General features: G+C 43.3%; 1 long non-coding RNA gene and 2 gene segments (V, D, J or C); 2 read left to right on the top strand and 1 right to left on the bottom strand.

The window, feature by feature from the left end:
• The first annotated feature begins 4,329 nt into the window (after positions 1–4,329).
• On the top strand, positions 4,330–5,575 carry LOC116527997. The segment is given in 2 exon segments: positions 4,330–4,683; positions 4,815–5,575. Coding segments are annotated over 2 exon segments (651 nt in total).
• A 1,542-nt stretch (positions 5,576–7,117) lies between these two features.
• LOC116527983 lies at positions 7,118–8,504 on the top strand. The segment is given in 2 exon segments: positions 7,118–7,400; positions 7,520–8,504. Coding segments are annotated over 2 exon segments (495 nt in total).
• An 8,891-nt stretch (positions 8,505–17,395) lies between these two features.
• LOC116528006 lies at positions 17,396–19,613 on the bottom strand. Its single transcript, XR_004258811.1, has 3 exons — positions 19,581–19,613; positions 18,363–18,365; positions 17,396–17,482 (listed from the first exon to the last, which is right to left on the bottom strand). It is a non-coding gene; the product is annotated as an uncharacterized LOC116528006 (long non-coding RNA).
• Positions 19,614–22,840: the final 3,227 nt, after the last annotated feature.

Here is a 22,840-nt window from a genome sequence, read left to right as displayed (position 1 = left end):
CTCTGCTCTTCCAGAATCATTGGTTCCATTTCTGCTGCTCAGATCATGATGCAGATGTGCATTGTACATGTTAATCATTTTCTGTGGAAGGTCCTTTGCTGGTCTTAATTATCCATCCTTATTTTCCACATTGGATACTGCTCCCTTCATGTTTACTTGCTGCCTACAAGGGATCCTACTGTTTACATTCAAATTTTACTTTTCATTAATATGTATTTGACACTGTCTTGAAGGCAATCTCATTATCACCCCAATTTTTGCTAATCTTTATTTTTATGGTAACATTAATTGTTATTTGGGGGGACATGTATTGCATCTTTGGTAATGGAAATTAAATAACTTAAATTTCTGTATGTTCTTCCTACTTCAGGATAAATCCAATTTTCTTCCATTCATCCCATTCTAATCTGCTCCCTTTATACGATAGTTTTAAGGAAGAAAATATCAATCAGACTTTAACTGCAGCTATGTAATAAGAGTTATTTAGAATGAGGGTGGGATATTAGGCTGGATAACTCAAAGTAATAGGGTTAGAACTAGTGTTGGGAAAAGGGTTTAAAACCTGCAGGATGGCGCTTCTGGAATAGTCTCCCAGCTCACTCTGCAGACATTTCCCAGCATCCCTTGGGCCATTGCAGAAGCAATGATGAAACTTCACTTATTGGCCACAGGATGGCACTGTGGTCCACTGGGATCTAAGTTGGCTCCGGAGAGGGTCTGGGAGAGCAGCCTAGGAGGGAAAGGGTTAAGAAAAATTAGGGCTTGGATCCAATATTATGCAGATGTTGCAGCAGTTTTCAGTTATTGCTAGACTACCTACAGCTATGCAGGATGCAGGAAATACCTCTAATCTTTAATGACATCCACAGTTGAAGAAGTTTGACCAGGCAGCCTTGGCGTTAGGAGCAGGTGCAGACAGAGGAGCAACTGCCTGGAAGGAACATGTGAAAGTGAGGCGCAGGCTGTGCCCTAAGCCCAGTGAGTGTCTGCTGCACCCCATCTTCCCTGCAGTCCTCCCCAGGCAACAAGAGGAGGTCCATCCTGCCTGAGCCCAGTCAGAAGGACCTGGACCAGGTGGATGGGGGAGTGACACCACAGGCCCACCAGACTGTTCCCTAGAGAGCAGCCTCTGAGCCCCAGGTGAACAGTTCTGACGATCACAGCACTTATCTTAGAGAACCCCTCCTCACTGTGACCCTGCCATGAATCCCAAACTCTTCTGTGTGACCCTTTGTCTCCTGGGAGCAGATGAGTTCTGAAAACAGCTGCAAAACCCTGTCATGGGTTTACAACATCTGGGGTCCAAGCCTTTTGTCCTCTTTCCTCTGCAGAGTCCCCTACTTCTCAAGTCTTGTCTTCCTTATGATAGTATTTTGCACCAGGGCATCCTCATCCTCATCTCACATCACTCCTCTGCTCTTCCAGAATCTTCAGTTAATGGATTCCAACGAAAGAAGTCTTGCACCAGGACATGGGCTTCTCCCTGTGGATGCTAAAGTGGATGACAGGTTAAAGGAAAATAAAATGTGTGTTCCATATTATTTTATAATATTTTACAAGAGGAACAAAATTTCTGTCGCCAGCAGCCTTCGTGGGATTACCCAGACAGCAAGACACCACGTTATGCAGACAAGAAAAGAGATGATCCTGGAATGTGTTCAGGTTAGGAACCATTATTCAATGTTCTGATATCGACAAGACCCGAGACAGGGGCTGAAGCTGATCCATTATTCAGGTAGTGGTGGCAGCAGGACCAAAGTTGACGTCGCCGAAGGGTACAGTGTCTCTTGAAACAAGCTTGAGCATTTCCCCCAACCCTGGCACCCAGGAGCACTAGCCAGACCTCTCTGTACCACTGTGGCAGCCCATCCGCAGCCCTCCACAGCCAGCTGCTCTCTGCACAAAAAGGGCAGCCACAGGCTGGAGGTGGGCAGTCCTTATGGAAGCCCCCGTCTCAACCAGAAGAAAAAGTTGCCTTTTTGGAAGCTCTTCCCAGACTCCCCAGTAGTGGGATCTCATTCTGTGTGGGCTCCTGCAGCATAAAACCTAGAGTGAGCTGAGGTCTATCACTGCAGTGTGGATGTGTAAATACAAACAACATAATGGTATTTTGCTCAATTTGAAATATTCTGGTAATTGTGCCAAGGAATGGTAGCTTCCAACATTAAATTCATATTTCACTTTCTTATCAAGGGAGAAGAAAAATGCTTGCGCCTGCTTGAGTGATCTGGGATTCTCACTAGCACACATAACATCACTTTGGCTTTGGTTCCTTGGGATACCAAGCATATGTTCTCTGGAGGACAGGAAAATCTGACTTTTTTTGTTATAAAGTTATAAAACACACAAGTGAACAATCCACTTAGGGAGAGTGTTAATAGATGCAACAAACTCTGCCATTAGACCTGAAGATAATGGGCTATCAGAATTATCAAAAGAGATTATAAGTCTCTTACTAAATATCTGTTTGAGTTCCTCTGAGGGTAGATCAAGGGAGAAACTTAATTCTTACCATCACTGTGGCTTGGATTAAAATCCATGAATTCCTTAACTTGTTTTTCTTGTAAAATACTATAAAATAATATAAAACACACATTTTATTTTCCTTTAGCCTGTCATCCTCTTTAGCGCCAACAGGGAGAAGCCCATGTCCTGGTGCAAGACTTCTTACATTGGGATCCATTAACTGAAGGACTGGGAGGTCCATGCTGGACTCCACAGGAAGTTGCAAGCCCCATGTGCAGAGAACCCCATGTTTCTCTTCTGTGCCCAGTGTCTCCCTGTGCAGCTGCCAAGGGGGTGTGCTGAGTCACCCAGAACTCCACTCACAAAAGGCAGAGCAGGCTGCTTGCTTGACACACACACACACACACACACACACACACACACACACACACAAATCAATTCACCAATTGGCAAATATGCTGAACACCAAAATGGAAGGCTAATGGCTGAGATTGATGAATGCCCAATTTCTCAAATTATTAAATTTATAACAGCTCATGGTTCTTGGTATGACTTCAACAGCAAGTGAGAATTTTTTTCTTTCTCTATAGCTTTCTTTCAGCCAGCTATTCTCAGTTATGTCTTAGCCCCTTATCAGTCCAGCTCATTTTCTTACTAAATTTGTTGTATATCTCAGCAAAAAGCATGTCTCACCTTCTCCATATTTTATGTGGTCATGAGTATGTTCCTGTCTTATTCTTATGTGATGCATTTCTTAATTGGACTGTACAGAATACAAGCATCTATTTGTCTATGACTCCCATCTTTTATGGGGATAGGTCAGAGTAGGTGAGCATGCACCATGATTCTCTGCTGGAATCTCTTTGGATTCTGTGTCACCTGTCACATGGTTTACTTTCATATACGTATTTCTCATGGTTCTCCTGACTCTTTTAGCAATGCTCATTGCAGAATATTTGTTAGAAATTTTATTACTTCTAATGACAGAATGTTCTCTTAAGGCGAAATAAAATGTACCAGACTCACTTTGCCATTGCTGTGTCTATTAGTCGTAGTCCTGGAGATATCAAGGAGGGATAAAAGGAGTATTTGCAAAGGTGTGGCAGGGTTAAGGGAACCCAATAAGAGAAGCTGAAGTAGCCTAGGAGTAGCAGAATCTGTTGCTCCTATTCACACTGGCCTGAAATAAGTAGGAGAGGTTGTGGCTCCCAAAGCATCTGGTACTGTAGCTTTGGACCAAGGCTGCCTAAGGTGCTATGACCTCTGGTAGGGGAAGTAACCAATATAAAATCTTGCAGTAAGAAAAGAGCCAGGGCATAGACAAGTCAGGACAGGTGGTGACCCTACCTCCCTCTGCTCTCCTGCCCTTGTCTCCCATTAGCCAAATTCACTCTGGAGTTAGAGAAGAAGTGAGCCAGTTAACATAGAACACTGGGGTCAGCCTCTGAAGGCAGGATAGATCTGGAGACATTAACAGAAATTATCCAGAGCACTACACATAAGATGGCCTTGAGGGTGCTGAATCCCAAACTGGCTGGCTAGATCTGTGCTGTGAGCTGATAAAGCCCTAGTATTATTTCTGTGGAAACTGTGCTCTTAATAATTTACAGGCAGCCCAGGTGCACTTTGGATCTGATTAGATGGACTAAATCTTGGGGACTCTGCACAATTGACCACTCAGGGTTGGTAATGTTTTCTGAGGACAAAAAAAGAAGAAAAAATTAGAACCAGAAAATTTGGTTGAATCTAGCATCGGAGAGATGACCTTAGGACAGCCAGGAAGAGCTAGAACAGGGTTTAGTCACAGGCTCCTCACCCTCTGCCGATGGGCAGGTGTGTGAGCTCCAGCATGGAGCACCGCAGCACTAGGTGGGAGGAGGCTGAGAGTGTGGTGGGGCAGCCTGGGAGCTGGGGCAGTGCAGACAGACGAGCAACTGTTTCATCACAGATGCTTCTGTCCTTACCCAGCCCTTCTGCTCTGCAGGACAGGGAGGAAGTTCAGGTTGTGGGGAGCACTGGGCCTCCAGAAGCCTGTAGGGGGAGGACAGAGGACAGTGACGTCACAGTATTCCCCTCCCAACAGGAAAATCAAGGCCCAGAACTCACTTGGCTCTTCCCCAGAGGACCAAGTCCTGAATCAGGTGCAGTGCTACCTGCCTCACTGTGCCATGAACCCTGGGCTCCTATGCTGGACACTGCTTTGTCTCCTGGGAGCAGGTGAGTCCTTGCAGACAGGACAGCACCACCATTCTGAGCTTGCCCCCACCCCTGTGTCCTCTACTTTACCTTGGGGAGGAGGTACCACCAGGCTGTCTCCTGTGCTCATCCTCCATCTGCTTTTCCCACAGTCCCAGTGCAGGCTGAAGTCACCCAAAGTCCCACACACCTGATCAAAACAAGAGGACAGCAAGTGACTCTGAGATGCTCTCCTATCTCTGGGCACACCAGTGTGTCCTGGTACCAACAGGCCCCAGGTCAGGGGCCTCAGTTTATCTTTGAATATGTTAATGAGTTAAAGAGATCAGAAGGAAACTTCCCTGCTCGATTCTCAGGGTTCCAATTCTCTGACTATCACTCTGAGATGAACATAAGCACCTTGGAGCTGGGGGACTCAGCCCTGTATCTCTGTGCCAGCAGCTTGGCACAGCCCTGCAGAGTCACTGCAACTCTGTGCACCAACCTCTCTGCTTCAGTATATGGCAATCTCAGATCTGACAGCTGTGAGAACCTGGGGCCTTCAGGGGCAAAGAAAAACAATTTCAGGACTCTGAACAAGGCTGGGGAAAGCAAGGCCAGGAGGATCTGCTCAGAGGATGCTGCTGCTTCAGGAGGTTCATGCAAATTACCTTCTTTGCTGGATGCTGTACACTACAGTCATAGAGTAGCTGACACTCTCCTTTTTAGGAAAAGAAATTCATTTTGGTGTCAGGATTGTTGGACAGATGTGTAATATAGAAGGTAAAATCTCAAGGGCTTGCTTTACATAATTAAGAGAAGAAATTGAAATTTGGGGAAATTTGAGGAGACCATGATTAAAGATTATTTAAAAATAGAGGTAGAGCTACCAGATGATAAAACAATTGTGTTCGCTGCAACATAACCTGTCAAAGTTTTCAATAGCTAGAAAATGTGCTTCAAGGCCTGGTAGCAACTGGCATCATCCTGGGACCAGCCTAGGATGGTCATCACTGCAGAGCCAGTTGCCCTGTGGGATGGCCCTGGAGCTGGTCCCAATGTCTTCCTTCTGGACTTCGGCCTCAACTTTCAAAACAGAGGAGGTCATTTTGCTGCTGATGATAAACAGACAAAGGCTCCCATTTTCCCAAAGACAAATTCAACTTCCATGGTATCTCTTTCTGACACTCACCGCCCAGGTCCTATTACCTTCTGCGACCAAACACCTCTTTGATTATTTCCTAAAACTCTGCAGCCTTTACATTGTCTGCATTTGCGCTCAGTATTTCCACGACCTGGAAAGACCTTCTTTCTCCCAAGAAACAGCCAGACTCATCTGTCAAGGATGGGCTCACACCTGCTTTCCTCTTCACTTCTTACCATGACATTCCCCCGCATTGTACTAGATCACCATCTTTATTATTTTCATAGGAAAAACCAAGTATTAATTAAGTATATCATAAATATTCTTGGATGTTGTGAAATACATGTCAATTCCTGCTTACATAGAGTCCTGGAATATTATTACTGTTATTAATATGAGGGATATTGTTAACCACTAATTATTTCTTGGTTAGAGATCAAAGTCGCTTCAGTGTAGTGATGGCAAATGTGAGAACCAACTGAATCTGCCTGAGTTACAGCTGGCAGTGTTATTCATTTCAAATCTTTACAATTTAGAAGTAAATTTGTAAAATCTAGAAACCGTTTTATAAAATGTACTATCTAAAATTTAGTAATAATGAATCTAAATACAAAATATGAAAGCATATAGGTGTAATTAGCTGAGAGGAGCTGTGGAATATAAGGTTTCCAGGCTGTCTGCTTGATACCATCACACTGTCTAACTGTATGGCTTGTATAATTCTGGCTGCTCTCTACCATCTTACCGTATTATTTGCAATTATGTAACAATTGTTTATTTTGTAATCAAAATGTTGGTTCATGTGTCCTTTCCTCCATTGGCCAAGGGTGGATTTGAAACTCAACCCTAAATTGACACTTCTGGGAAAGCATGGAGAGGGTGTGTAAGAGGGTGGGGGTTGCAGGTGTGGGGGCATCTGTGTTCCCGATTTGGCCAATTTGAACATCTCAGGTCAGAAGGTATGAATCCATGAGACTGTAGACCGCTGGCCACTTGGAGGCGCTGCGGCTCCGCAGTGCTGCGGAGAACTCAGAGGAGGGGTGGGAGAGTGCCAGGAGGGGAGGGCTGAAGGGGAGGCTGGGCTGCCTGCTGGCATCAGCGGGGTGGAGGGAGTCCCCTGAGTGGGGCCGGGACATGTGAGTTCAGCATAAACTCTCATTGCCTTGGAAGGGTAGGGGCGCCAGAGTCCTCGGTTTGCACCAAGTAGGGAGTGTCTCTGCCTCTGCAGGGTGAAGGGGCTGGGGTGGCAAGGGCTGGGAGTTAGTATCAGCGCAGGGACAGGGTGGGCAGAGGGAAGTAAGGTGTGATGGGGACATGTGGGAACTGCGTTCGATCCTCCTCACCTTGAGCTTCAGGGCTGTGCAGGACAGGAATTACAGTACATGGAGTAGTAGAACCTGACACCTGACAAAAGAGTGCAGTGCGTGGAGTGGCCTGCGGGGGTGGGGGGGAGGGCGGAGTCAGTGCGGTGACATCATGGGCCAATGCTCCTATCAGGAAGAAGAGAGCGTGGGAACTGCAGAAGGCTTACTACAGAGACCCCAGCCCCAGCGAGGAGATGCTGCCATGGGCTTCAGGCTCCTCTGCTGTGTGGCCTTTTGTCTCCTGGGAGCAGGTGAGTCCTGGACACAGCTTGAAAGTCTCTGATCTCCATTTCCTATCCCTGAAATGCACACGGGCCGATGATGGCTTTCTTCTGTGCCTTACCTTTAACTTCTGTCTTCTGACACACAGGCCCAGTGGATTCTGGAGTCACACAAACCCCAAAGCACCTGCTCACAGCAATTGGACAGCGAGTGGCGCTGACATGCTCCCCTAGGTCTGGAGACCTCTCTGTGTACTGGTACCGACAGAGCCTGGACCAGAGCCTCCAGCTCCTCATTCAGTACTATAATGAGAATGAGAGAGAAAAAGGAAACATTCCCGAACGATTCTCAGGAAAACAGTTCCCTAATATGAGCTCTGAACTAAACCTGAGCTCTTTGGAGCTGGGGGACTCGGCTTTGTATTTCTGTGCCAGCAGCGTAGCACAGCCCTGCGTGAGCATCAGCCTTCTGTGCAATAACATTCCTGCCCGACTCAGGAAGTGACAGTGAGGGGAGTGTTGCCAGCCAGAGGGGCTCAGGCCCTGGAGAGTGGACAGGCCTTTCCCAGACACTCTCTGGAGCTTCTGTACATGCCCTGGTTTAATGCTCACTGAAACTGTGTAAGCTAAGTATTATTTTACCTGTTTATGTATCTGAGGGACAGCAGATGTCCTGGGGCTCATATTTAATAGCTAGCTGAAGTCTGCTCTTTCCACACCTCTGCACCGTCCCCTCACACTCCGTAGATCTGTCCTTTGGCCTGGTGTACCCTTTTCATGTCACCATGAGCAGAATATGAAGGTCATGCATTATACTGTGAGCATTATAACTTCTCCCCTGACAAGTACAATGAACATATGATTTCCAGGCAAAACGTATCCATTTATTCTTTATTGTGATTTTAAAAAAGGGAGGGGGAGCAGTTTTCTGCACTGTAGCCATCCTTTGGGCAAGGCTGTGTGATCTCTTTTATGGATACTGCATGAGGAGGGTGCTTTCCCAGGTCCACAACAAAAAGGATGAATGGTTTTTATGGGAATTGTAGTCTTCCTGTGCCTGATGCAATCTACCGTCAGGGAAAGTACATGAAAAATTGTTATTCATTAGTTAATTTTTTTTTGAAACAGAGTCTCGCTCTGTCACCCAGGCTGGAGTGCAATGGTGCGATCTTGGTTCACTGCAACCTCCACCTCCTAAGTTCAAGAAATTCTCCTGCCTCAGCCTCCCGAGTAGCAAGGACTACAGGTGCATGCCACTATGCCCAGCTAAATTTTGTATTTTTAGTAGAGATGGGGTTTTACCATGTTGGCCAGTCTTGCAGAGATTTTAGAGAGATAAGTTTAAAAAGAGTCATATAAAGTGTAGGTTCAAGAAATCTTAGGGCCCTATAAATTCTCTGCCAAATCTCCAATCTGGCACAGTTATTTACTCTGTGAAATTCTGGTAACAAAGGCAGACACATATTACTTTTGCCTGATTCAACTACGTTTCAGACACAGTCATCTAAAATGCAAATATGTAGTCTGATAGTTCATTCAGTAAAATTAAGATAAAGAGTTGCCAATTAAGGAAATATGACAATGTTACCCCTTATGAACTTCCTGCTTGATAACTGAGTCTGACTTGCATGTAGGTGTGGTGCTCCCGGAAAGATATGGCTTCAGTGCGATTGGCCATCACACAAGAGAGCTTATAGAAGAAGGCACAGCTTTATTGGAAAGAAGACCATAGAGGATCCTCCAGTGGCTTCCATTACATCCTCTCCTCCCATCTCTGATTTCAGCCTTGCTGCCATGGACAGTACCAGTTCCCATTCACCTCTTGCTGACAGTGCCCCTCCGCAGTGTCTACTTGGAATGTTGCTGCTTCCTGCTCTGGGGCCTTCTCTGATATTATCTGAGCCCACTTGGGCTGTACTCAAAGACAGCCAGAGATCCTGATGCTCCTGGTGGAACAGGACAGGGGAACAAACGCTCCAACCTGCCCAATCAGGCAGGCACTCCAGAGAGCATCCTGTGTTCTCTTGGCGGTCCCAATGGATTCCATCTCCTCTTGCCCCAGCACAAACACAATATTGTCTTTTATCCTGGTTTATTCATTCCTTATTTTGTTTTCCTGCTCTCTTACTTTTTCCTGGAATCATTTCTCAAATAAGCTACATGCACCCAAGCCTCCCCATCATAGACTTTGTCTTCAGAGACAACCTGATCTGTGGTAGTGATGGAATGAAGCAACCATCCAAAGACCCTTCCTTTTGAAGGGGACCACTGTTTTTCTTTTATTCATGCTGCTACTGATTCATTCAAAAAGTCTTCTGATGATGTATATAAACTAATCTTTTCCAAGTTCATCTGGATTCATCAGGCATTCCCAGCATTCTCAGGATGGCTCTCTGCTCCGTTAAAACTTTGAACCTATTTTGAACTGAATAAACTTGGATTCTGTTTACAGCAGTAGAATCTGCCTGGACTCAGATAATCATTCATTCCTTTCTTCATTCAGTTAACAAACATTTGATGGGTTATAGGTGAAAAGTAGATTCAAGTTTTGTGGGGCACAAAGTTGGTACATTTTAGGTAGCTCTTTGCAGAAAAGAATGCAAATAGCAAAGAGTTGTAAAGACCCTGTGCAAGTGAGATGCCCTGTGGCTAGTCTTCATTGGCTTTACGGTAACTACATAGGCACTGTCCAGGTACTTGGAAAACACCGGTGCAAAAAACAGACAAAACTTAAAGTTGAGGTAGACAATTTTAACACGTAATTATTATATTTATTATACTTAATAATAAATTAATTTAAAAGTAGAAGGATATATTCCTGATAGATGCTTATCTCTCCAGAGAAGACAGAGTGTTGTTGAGAGTGCTGACATTCTTGGTAGATCACACCTGATTTAGGGAATGATCCTTAGAGCTCTGGAAGTCTATGTGCCCTCCCTTGCAAAATGAAGGTCCTGATCTGAAAAGCTTTTTTTATTGTTGTTCCTGCTCTGGCTCAGCCATGAGGATTGGCTCCTTTGTTGTGTGGCTCTTGGTCTTCCAGGACCAGGTGAGTTCTGGGCATAGACGGGAAAGTCCTTCCTGGGCTTGCCAGGCCCCAGCCACGGCCTCCCTTGGGGGTGCTCATGGGTCTCCTCCCCATCTCCACTTCTGATTCTGTGTCCTCTCCCACTGGAGCATGATTGTGGGAATTACCCAACCAGGTTACATCAAGATGTGCAAGAGATAATCTATTGTATCTGAAATAACTATTACAGTGCTATTGACTAGATGTGAGTTTTGAACCATAGCACATTTATGAATCCATCAACCTTCTTCTATTAGATGAATACAAGATCTTCTGGATAGAAATAGAGCCTATCCCTGTGACCCTAGAGACTCTAGATAGGTGCAGTTACTGGTGAATATTTCAACCACATTCCTAATGAGCCTCCTCTTTTCTTCGTGGTAAGTACAGTCATTCAGGGGATTTAGGTGCAGTGTTTGTGGCTTCACCTGAAGCAAAGGGAAAAATCCCGTGCGAACACATAGCAGCCTGGGCTCAGATGGTGAGGCTCCTCTCGGGTGTAATGAGGTGCTACGCAGGAAACAAGTCTTCAAATGGTAATGACCCTGAACCTGAAACTTGGAAACCTTTCTGGATGTCAGGTGACCCCTTAACCAAGGGTGTCCCTGTAGGCTGAATACGAGTATCCAGAGGTTAACCAAAGAGGAAAATAATTCAACTTGGAGTTGAATTTTGTGCAAGGAAGTCATAAAAGTCACCAGGACTGCTATGACAATGTTCTTTAGACTACAGAAATATTCACAAAAATGAAAGTAGTATTCAAATAAAGAATTTCTCATGATAGGAATAAAATATACATAGGAGAACAAATTCCCCTACTAAAATCATGGAAAGAGCTCATGAGTTTATAAGATTTCTTTCAAAACAGACCTAAAAATTATTCAACTCTATTATACATGATTTGTTCCGTGGGGAAGAGAAGGGGCGTGGCAGGTTAGCTCTGCAGTTCACCCATTTAGCAGGGCCAGTGACATCATCGAGTCACTGAGAGCCCAACTTCAGTTTGCCCACAGCAGGGCTGGGAGACACAAGATCCTGCCCTGGAGCTGAAATGGGCACCAGGCTCTTCTGTGTGGCCCTTTGTCTGCTGTGAGCAGGTGAGGACTGGTCACAGGAGGGCCTCCTTCCCTGGAATTCCCAAGGCCTCCATGCAAGCTTTTCTGTTGGGATGGCATCAGTGTCTGTTGCTCTCTATTATAGGACATGGGGATGCTGAAATCACTCAGAGCCCAAGACACAAGGTCACAGAGAGAGGAAGACAGGTGACCTTGAAGTGTCGCCAGACTTGGAACCACAACTATATGTACTGGTATCGACAAGACCTGGGGCACGGGCTGAGGCTGATCCATTACTCATATGGTGTTCAAGGCATTAACAAAGGAGAAGTCCCTGATGGCTACGTAGTCTCTAGATCAAACCCAGAGGATTTCCCCCTCACTCTGGAGTCTGCTCTCTCCTCCCAGACATCTGTATATTTCTGCGCCAGCAGTGACTCCACAGTGCTGCACAGCTGCCTCCTCTCTGCTCATAAAGGGCAGTTAGAATGATTGAAGTTGCCTGTGCTCTCACGTCCCAGCCTTCCTGGGAGTCAGAGAGCCCTGGTCAGCCTGGGGGCTGCAGAACAGGGGCCACGTGACCCTTGGTGTTGAGTTCCATTCCTACCCCAGTCTCAGGCAAGGGCTAAGTGATGATTCCAAGTAGTTTGGAATTCTTCTTCTTCTTCTCTCTTTTTTTTATTTTTATTTTTTAACATTATGCCCATGAAGCCCAGGGAGGAGAAGACTATTCCTGTTGTAACTGCAGCCTGAGCCTGCATGAAGGCTTTCCTAGCAATGAGTTTTAGAGGCACTTGTGAACTAACTACCTCCTTCTAATCGTAGCCTCTATCACAGTGACTGTGATTTAGGTAAGGAATGCTTTGTTCAAACAAAGTCATAGGAACTGGAGGTCATCCCAACACCCTTAGCTTCCGCAGTCCCCTATTTCCATTTCTAAAATGAAAAAGGCATCTTTGAGATTCCTAATTTCCTTGACATTTCAAACCCACTATACTCTTCTCTCCCCTAAGGGCTGGGTGATCTTTCCATGTACCCTTTCCTTTACCTTCTATTACCCTTCAACTCACAATCATAAATCTTTTCCCGTATGGTCTCTGCTCCTGGGCTGGCAGTGGGTGGGGGAGGGGCTTTCTTCTAAGGGCAATAGAGCCCACAAGATCCTATGCCATTAACCATTTACCTACCTCTCTATCATCATTTTGCACCAAGTTTTCCCTGGCTCTCTGCTCCAGCCACACTCCCCTACATTCAGTTACTTCTTCATATGTGTCAGTTGTTTTCCGCCCTTGGGATTGTTTATATAAATTCTTTCTTCTGCTCTGAGCATACGTGCCACCCACGTAGTACCACATCTCTACTTCATTTCTTAAATTAAAGTGTATTTCAGGCACATTTGCTCTCAATTGTAAAAAGCAAAAAACAAAAAACAAGCCTTTAGAAAATTTAAGAAAAATAATTTTAGCATTCATTTGAGGGATGAGATTTTAGAGGAAACAAAAAAAAGCCAAAAGAACAATATTCATACCACTATGCATATTGTTACATTAAATTGTTGCAAGTCAAAACACCATAAAAAAAAGTTAAGCTGCCGCCTGGGAAAGGCATGAGGAATGCATACAAATGACGAAAAATCAGTGTGACAGAGAACATTTCAGGTCACTGAATACCTGTAGCTCCTCCATGGTTCCTGGTCTGCCTTGCAGTTGGAGGGTTGGAAATATCTCACCAGGCTCTGAAGAGTGGGATAAAATGATGTCAGCTCATTCCAAGCCTGGCCCTTAGAAATATTCTGTAGCATTGTGTTTAGGGTCTCTAAATGTACTTCTATTTGTAGAGTATTGGTATGTGACATAGAGTTGTACTCATGGCTGAGATTTATTAAAGTGTCATAGTAAATACGCTGCAGCAGATCATATGAAGAAAACACACAGGTGGAATCGGGAGGAATTCACAGGCAGGCTTCCTTATGCTCTCTTCCTCCCATGAGAGGTCACCCAGAGCTCTCTCTCCTCCCAGCAGCAAAAATGCATTAACACACGTGCAGTGTTTCTGCCAAGGGAGCCCATTACAGACTCAGCACCCAAGAGGTTTTAGTAGAGGCTGGTCACACAGGCACCTACTGTCTGGCATGAACCAAAAGTCTAGATCCCAGAAGGAAATCTGATGTTCAGCATAATATTATTTGCAACACCAGTCTAGGCCCAGTGAGCCCCTCCTCTCAGTCAGGAGAAACTTCATGTCAGTTCAGGGCACCAGCCAAGTTCCCAGATGTCAGCCAAAGTTCAATCTTGTAAGCAGGACTTTCTAAGCACCGCAGTCTCCAGCCTGCTGTCAACTCTTGTGCACACTCTTCACCTCTCTTTGCCATGCCTTGAACTTGGGAGCTACATGGTACAGATTGCCTGATAATATGGAAGCAGCCTAGCTCACTGAGTCATAATTTGGTGGACAATCACTGAAGAAAGCTGCTCACGTCACAGTGGACTTTGTGGTCACGGAAAGTAAGACTTCATAGAGTTAAGCCAATGAGATTTTAGGAGACTTCTGCTTTATTTTGCTTTCTGTAGCACAGCTGTTCTTGTCTAAAAGAATCAGTATCTAGAATGAGTAAAATATTCTTATTACTTAGTATTAAGAAGACAACTCAAAAAAATAGCAATACTGAGGCTGAGTAGGCAATTCACAGAAGAATGAACCTAAGTTACCACTAAATATGAGAATAACTTTTCAAGCTTACTTACAATCAGAATATTGCAACCTGAAACAGTAAACTATGATTTCAAAATTATTAGATTGGATACTTTTCCAAGGAATGACAGTCCTACATTTGAGTAGACATATGGACTAGTGAAAACTGTTTGTAGATAATGTATTTATATGAAACCAGGCAATGTTTTCCCTTTTGTTTCTGGCTTCTTTCACTTAGCATAATGCTTTTGAGGTGCATCATATTGTAGCATTTATCAGAACTTCATTCCTTTTTATTCTCAATAATATTCCATTGTATGTCTATAAGACATTTGTTTATCCATTCATTAGTTGATTGACATTTGAGTGGTTTCCACCTTGTAGTTATTGGGAACAATGGTGCAGTCAAGATTGGCCTGAAAATATCTGTTTGATTCCCTGTTTTCAATTCTTTCGGGTATACCTAGGAGTGGAACTTCTGGGTCCTTTGGTAATTCTGTTTCTCCTTTTGAATAACTACCAAAATGTGTTTTTTGTTGCAGCTGCACAATTTTAGATTTCCATCAGCAATGTCCAGTTTCCTCACAACATTCCAGGACTTGTTATTTAACATTTTCTTTTTATTTTCAAAAATATGATGATGATTACTATTTTTATAGCCATCCTAGTAAGTGTGAATGATATCTCATTGTGATTTTAATTTGCAACCCCTAATGACTAAAGATGTTAAGTGTCTTCTCTTATGCCTATGGGCAAGTTGCGTATCTTCTTTGGAGGTAATATTTATTTTATTTGCTTGTGTTTTGTTTTGTTTTTTGAAACACAGTCTTGCTCTGTAGCCCAGGCTGGAGTGCGGTGGTGTGATCTCAGCTCACTGCGACCTCCACCTCCTTGGCTCAAGTGATTCTCCTGCCTCAGCCTCCCGAGTAGCTGGGATGACCAAACTTGGCTAATTTTTCTATTTTGAATAGAGATGGGGTTTCACCATTTTGGCCAGGCTGCTCTCAAACTCCTGACCTTGTGATCCGCCCACCTCAGCCTCCCAAAGTGCTGGGATTACAGGTGTGAGCCACTTCGCCTGACCCTGATTGCATTATTAGTTTCTGTTGTCATTAGATTTACACTGGTGTGCTCTGATGATACTAAAGGAAATTGAGATTGAACTTCTCTTGGGAGATTTGTTGTGGCTAGTGTTTTTAGTGCAGAACTTCTGAGATATTTTGAGTATTCTGTAGAAGAGAGAAAATAAGTAATTTATTGATATTTCTGGGAATTAGATTTTTTTTACAAAGAAAAGAGAGATATAAATAAGAAATAGGGAAGATGAAGAAGAAATCTGTGGCGCTGATTTGAACTGGAGTTATTAATATGAACTTAAGGTTTTAAAGATTATATATTTCCTAACTTTATCCAGAGAAGGGTCTAAGAAACAATACAAAGTAAACTAACTAATAGCTGTATTTGCTTTCTGTTTGTGTCCCCCAGTAACAATAGGTACAGTATTTTATTCTAAATGTTATTCCTTATAATAGGCTGCTTCCATATCTAAGGCAGGAAAAGTGTTAGAACATCTTTTGGCAGAAATAAAGAAAAAGGTCAGAACCAAGAAGAGATGTCTGAAATCCACAGAAGCAATTTCAAAGGGCTCCATTAGCCAAATCTGGGTCAATGCAAGAGGAATAATGAGGATACTGAATTATAACAAGTTATAAAAATCTATGAGGCCATAATGACAATAAAAAGCGATAGATAAGAATCTCTTCATTACAGAAGAATGCTAGTTGATATATCTAATTAGAAAGTCAGTATAATCATCAACATAATTATAGACAAATTCCATCAGTAGATGCTTAAACTAACAGTTTTTGTTGCTTCACTACTTTGAATTATTCAACTCTACTCTCTCCTGGCCTATTGGGTTTCTGCTGAGAAATCTGCTGAAGGCTGTACTGAAGCTCCTTGGAATATGATATGTTTCTTACTAGTTGCTGCTTTCAGTATTCTTTGTCTTTGATTTTTGGTAATTTGATTACATTGTGTCTTGGTGAAGGCCTTTTTTGGTTGAATTTATTGGCAGCCTTGAAGCTTCCAGCACCTGGATGTTGCTGTGTTTCCCCAGATTTGGGAAATTTTCAACCATTCTTTCCTTATATATGGTTTTGGGTCCTAACAGTATATGTACATTGTTTCAAAGCATCAAGACACGGATTACTCCCTAATTACAAAGGGTAAAGGACACATTCACAATGGAGAGATCTGGTGTCATCATCTCAAATTTAGCATTGAAAAGATCCATGAAAATGTCATTCCATGTTCTTGCAATTGACTGGATGCAATGGGAAATAGACGTCATCTGTGGTGTACAGTTACCAAGTAATTAACCTCTAATAATATGGAAATTTTTACTGTGAGCTGTTTACAAGTAAGCTGGCCAGGGCACTTCAAAAAATTATGGCCATGAAAAAGAGAAAATATAATAAGTGGATGGAGGACATGTATCATTTAAAAGCAACTAAGAGATCTAACAATCTCCTGAAATACAGGATCTTTGATATTGTCCTAGAGGAAAAAGTGAATCAAAACCAAAGGACATGTTGAGACAACTGGAGAAATTTGAATGTAAAGTATCTGCTAGATAATGATGCTATATGAATGCTAATTTTTTGAGTGTAATAGTGACATTTGTGTATGGTAATGCCAATTATTTAGAAGAGACATATTGAATTACTAAGGATAAAGTGTTTCAGAAATTAAGGGTTAGATACACAGAGAGATATAAAGGTCACAAAATGTTAACAACCAGTACACAGATGAACATTTTAAGATTCCGTTTGTTTTTATGGTTCTCTAAACTTTTCCATAGGTGTTTAGTTTTTAAATAGGCTTTGAATAAAAAGTATTAAAAGACAAAAATAAAATGTTGGCATTATTTCAGTGTAATGTTGGGTGTCTCATATTTATTTTCAATATATTTGAAATATTCTGTCATTATCACAAAATAAATATAAAAGATAAGGTCTTTTTTAGCCCTATGGAATACTTTATTTTCACAGGAGCCAGGCTATAATTTTTAAGAAAATATCAAAATAAGATAAGATAATTTATAGATTGAGGACAAAACAGCTTGATATCTCTAAGACTGGCACAAAACCTGGTTAGCAGTGCATGCCAGGAGGCCGTATAACAAACGTTTTCTCTGTGTCAACAGATTCTGAGCATTCTACAGTCTGGCCAAAAACTCAAAAACTTTCAAAGGTTGAGACATCGATCACCACCTGTGGAGGTCTGTCCTACAGACCCTCAATGACGGATGAATGAATGCACTCTCACACCCACTACAGTGATTTCGAGGGGGCTAGGAATGGTCACCAGTTGCTTTCAAAGGGTGATTGCAGCTAACTGACCACAACTCCCTGTACCTCCTCACATTTATTCAGTATAGTTCTAATAACAGAGGTTCCAAGTCAACATACTTGTGGAAAATTAACATGGTTAAAAGAGTGGTTTTACGAATGATAAAAGCTTTTGGCTCCAGGGCCCAGAGTAAACACCATTAATGGGTACTTCGACCTCCCCCTGAGAGGACCATCCAGCACAAAGTTTACATGAGTAAACAGTTAGAGTAGAAACAAAGGAATGTGGGGTAAACAGACATAACTGGGGAAGCTTTTATTGTCCCTAAATCTCTTCACTGTAGGACTTAATACTCTAAGAACTGAATGCCTTCAGCTTGTTCCATTAAACCTTTCAGCCTTCCGAAAGGTTTGAGACTATAGTCTTCTAACTTTCCCTAATATTTTGCCAGCCATCCCAAGTGAATTCCAACAAAAGATGACTAAATGCAAACGGAAAAGTAGTGATTTTGCCAAATAAGAGCTGGGAAGTATGTACTTGTGTAAGGGGGAGAGGGCAGAAGACCTTAGTCTGTCTTCTGCTGCTGTAACAGAATACCTGAGGCTGGGAAATTTTTAAAGAAAAAAGGTTTATTTGGCTTACAGTTTTGGAGGCTGGAAAGCCCAAGAGGGCATCAGCACCTGCTGGGCTTCGTGCTGTGTCACAGCATGGAAGAGAAATGGAAGAATGAGCAGGACCGTGCAAGGAGAGCCACGATGAGCAAGACCCTCACTTTATACCAGCCTGCTTTTATAGTAACTAATCCGGATCCCCGAGAGAGAGAACTGACTCCTGGCATTAATCTTCCAGGAAGAATCCAACACCATGACCCAAACAACTCCCATGGGGCTCAAAATTGCAACACTGCTGCATTGAGGACCAACCCTCAACCTGAGTTTTGGTGGGAACAAACCACAGCCAAACTGCAGGTGGGGTTCTGGCAAGACGGTAGGAATAGATGGAGCTGGGAGGGATTTCCCCCAATGCCTCACAAACACTGTCCATTATTAACCCTGATTCTACTGAGGACAATATAGACATGCCCCCAGTATTTCTGACCTATGGATGGAGGGCCTGAGCCTGGTGTTTCGGAACCACTGGCCAGCAGACAGCACTAGGGATTGCTGGGGTTGATTGCTTTTAAATCAGGGCTTAGTGCTGTCCGAGGAGTTAAGTTTAAAGGAAATGTGTGGCTTCATCCCAGCAACCAGAATCTAGTTTGCAGATGTTGTGAGTGGCCAGTGGAATGTGAGACATTAAATAGAAACTATTCATTCCCCCATCGATACAGGCATCCTCCGTTCAGCAGAGAAACCCCAACTGTAGCAAATCATTGGGTGGAGAATGTCCTGGGCTTGCATCAGGGGTAGATGGAAGAGAACCAGGAGCCAGCCTGCATGCTCAGAGACCCATATAAAGGGAGAACCATTTTCTCTTCAGGAGAACTCAGAGAAACCTTAGCAATGTACCTGTACCCCACACCAAACCCATTCCAGTTGTGCCCAGGACGATGGACAGGATGATGTCAAGGGAATGTAGGAGAGGGGAGTGGACAATTTCAGACCTCCCCAGATAGGCTCAGCTCAAATAACCCTGAAAATATTCTGAATAAGAACCAGATTTCCCAGAGCTCTGGCCTTTTCTTCCCTGAGCAGCATGATGCTGCCCCATTCCTGCCTTGACAAGGATTCTGTCATGGATTTCTCAGTTGTGCTGCCCAGGAAGCTGGTGAGGCCCAGAAACAAACAGGAATGTCTTCCCTGGTCTTGGCATGCCTCACTTGCAAACACATCACATATGGGTCCTGTGACTGATAGGTTTGATAGATGGATAAGTCCTGTTTCTAGCCACCAACCTCTATCCCCTGAATGCTGTTGTCACTCAGAGCCGTAACCCTGGTCACAAAGATGGAGCAGGTAGTGGCCCCTTAATGTGAAGACATTTTCCATCCTGTAACTATTACCTGGTGTTACATGAGTTGGACTCAAACCAGTAGCTGTTTACCTCAGTGACAGAGGATTTATGACAGAAACAGATGGCTCTGGTAATTCTATACCCACAGGTATTCACCTGATAACCTTGACATGTGTCCCCTAGGTTTTGGGGATTTGGTGGAATATCTCTGAGCTCATCTCACTGTACACATATATCCTCGTTCCTACCTCTCTGGACATGTGTGTCCTTATATTAGTGTCTTATGCCAACTCTCAGGGGCCCCATCCCTAATTCTTTCCATCTTTTACCCACTAGGCAATGAATAAAAGTATATTTGTGACTAATACTGCCCCATTAGAAAAGAAATGCCAAATATTAGCCATTGCTGTTTATTTGTAAGTTATACTAAGGCTGTAAGGTTGTTTTTGTTTTTGTTTTTGTTTAGATTTCAACAAATCTGATTGTGGATTTCTTACAGTATCCACAATGATATTTTCAGAGATAAGAGATTCTCCACCCATCTTATATCAGAACTTTCATTACATTGATAACCAAGAACTACAGGCAGAACCATGATAAAGACTTGGTACACACTGCATCATGAGAATTAATAACAAGAAAGAGAAAACTGGTCATTGGTCTTCACAAAAAAATGAACTTTTCCAACTTTGTCTCAGGGTATTATTTTACCCCTTTAGCTTAGAGCTTCAGCTAGTTCAACGTGCTTCTAGGATAAACCTGTGTCAGCTATCCCAGCTCTCACTCTGTCTAAGATAATAGCAATGAGTAGATGGAGAACCTGGTAAGACAGACATGCCCAAAGAGAAAAATACACAGATTAAGACACAGAGGTTACTAATTGCTGTCTGTATTTTGAGTTGCCTTTGACACATTCAAGTAGAAACATCCAGTAGAGGATGGGCCTGGAGATGTAGTGGGTGATCCAATCCCCCAAGCCCTAGGGATGTGAGTACAGACGCTTGGATGAACTTACACACAGTCCATGAATATGGCTAAACCAAATTCTAGCTCTGTTTTGGTTCATAACAATTGGTCACTAAGACCTTAGGAATTTGTGGAGACAATGAGGTTATTGTAGAAACTGCCAAATAAGAACAGGAATGTCCCTCCTCCTCTGCTCCTGTTCACAAGGACCCTGAACTGGCAGAGCTCCCATCCTGCCCTGACCCTGCCATGAGCACCAGCCTCCTCTGCTGGGTGGCCCTCTCCCTCCTGGGGGCAGGTGAGTCCTAAGAACATCATGATCATCCCATTGGAAATTTCAGTGATTATTTCAATTATTTCTTTCTGTTCTGTCCTTTTCCTTCACAGAACTCACAGAAGCTGGAGTTGTCCAGGCCCCCAGATATAAGATTACAGAGAAAAGGCAGGCTGTGGCTTTTTGGTGTGATCCTATTTATGGCCATGATATCCTTTACTGGTACCGGCAGATCCTGGGACGGGGCACTGAGCTTCTGATTCGATTTCAGGATGAAGGGGTAGTAGATGATTCACAGTTGCCTAAAGATGGATTTTCTGCAGAAGCTCAAAGGCGTACACTCCACTCTCAAGATCCAGCCTGCAGAGCTTGGGGACTCAGCCGTGTATCTCTGTGCCAGCAGCGTAGCCACAGCATCACAGAGACCTTCTCTCCTGTGCACAAAACTCCAGGCTGTCTCCTCTCTGTCAGCTCATGGCAGCCTTTCCTTATTCCTCATCCTTCCAGGGAGGAAGTGAGCTTTCAGACATAGCTAGGATTCATGTAGTGGAAGGAGATGAACTATTTCTTAAAACACGAGTGCTATAATTGTTGTTTGAAAATATGTCTTAGGGATTTGAAACACTTCTGGGTGGGAATTCGAGAAACCAAAACTGAAAGCGACTTATCACAGACTTAGTCCTCAGGGGTAGTGAGCGTGGTTGTTCTATAGAAAATGCATATGATGATGTTTGTTAATTAAGAAAATAAATACATAAACTTGAAAAACAAAAACATAAAATCACCAAAACATGTGTGGTAAGCTTTACTAATACAGATATTGATTACATGCAAGTAACAAACAGTAGGCTCTCCTTCTGCTGTTGCAGCATCTGAATGATTTTAATCTTATCCTGGCTCTGGAGCCCCTTCTAGACCTCACACTGGATGTTTCATGCAATCAAATCTCAACAGATACTTTGTGTTTGGAAATCTTTTTCCTCTGTTTTTTGTGGAAATACGGCAATAATAATAATATTGTAATGAGGATGATGTTGATCATTTCAGCTATTTCATTCAGCGCTCTTTAAACTTCAAAGAAGTGCACACAAATACATATCCTGACAGCCATCCCCAAGTCTTAGCCTGAAATGAATTCTGCTTCTTCGGAGCGCTTTAACTTTTCAATGTAACAGACACAGCCCAACACGATAGTTAGGCCTGGGTCAGCTAGTTCAGAGGCTGGTGAGAACACTTCACTTGTCTGCCCTTGTATATTAAAATAGGTCCTTGGTACATTAGATATTCCTGCCAGCACTTTGGAAGCAATTAACTGCCCTGGTCCAGTTACCTCCTCCGATAATGCGCTGTGTGTGTCCCGCTCTAGTCTCTACCCTAACTTCTGCCCAGACTCTCTTGTACTAGAAATCATTCTGAAGTACTGGTTAAAATGTTTGGAAAGGCAGCTTCCTGGGAATCCTCTGAAGGACTGTTGCTGTCAGTAATTCCCTCTTAACATTTCTTGAGACTTTCTTGTATTTCATTGAACGTAGGACACTCAGTTATTTCAATCTGTCTGATCATGTTCACCGCCGAGATCCTTGTGGGTTGTTTGTGTTGATTTTCTTTTGTGCTGCTTCTCAGTCATTTGTTTGTGTTTTTCCTTATAACCCTGACTTTTTGACATTGTGCCAGACACTATGGTTGTAGAAATAATTTTTGGTCTGGGATGGACGTATCTTTCTACAGAGATAATTTTGTTGTGTTTAATAAAGTGCATGGATGCATAAACAATCCAGGACTCCCTGAAACAGAATTCAAGGCATGAGGTGTCCTGGAGCACCTGGAGAGCAGGCTTCCCTGTAGCTCATTGTTTCTGTTCAAGTTCCTCAACGGTCACAGTCAGTAAACTCTGGTCTTAGCCTTTGCCCCTCTGGCCCGTGAGTCAGCTTCCTGAGATCAGCAAATGCCCCGAAAAGCAGTGACTGCTGGGCTCACTCCTCAGGTTCCTGCCCAGTTATCCCTCATAATGTCTTTGGGATATTAATTAGTTGCAGGTTTTGTTAGTGTGGCTATTTACCCCACTATTTAAATAATAACAGAAGAAGGGTTAATTTTGTTACAGGAAGGG

The sequence above is a fragment of the Sapajus apella genome, unplaced genomic scaffold (assembly GCF_009761245.1).
Source record: "Sapajus apella isolate SASKATOON/1434 unplaced genomic scaffold, GSC_monkey_1.0 scaffold56, whole genome shotgun sequence".
NCBI classification, from domain to species: Eukaryota; Metazoa; Chordata; class Mammalia; order Primates; family Cebidae; genus Sapajus; species Sapajus apella.
The sequence above is the reverse complement of the archived record's forward strand: the minus strand, read 5'-3'. Positions and strand labels throughout refer to the sequence as shown.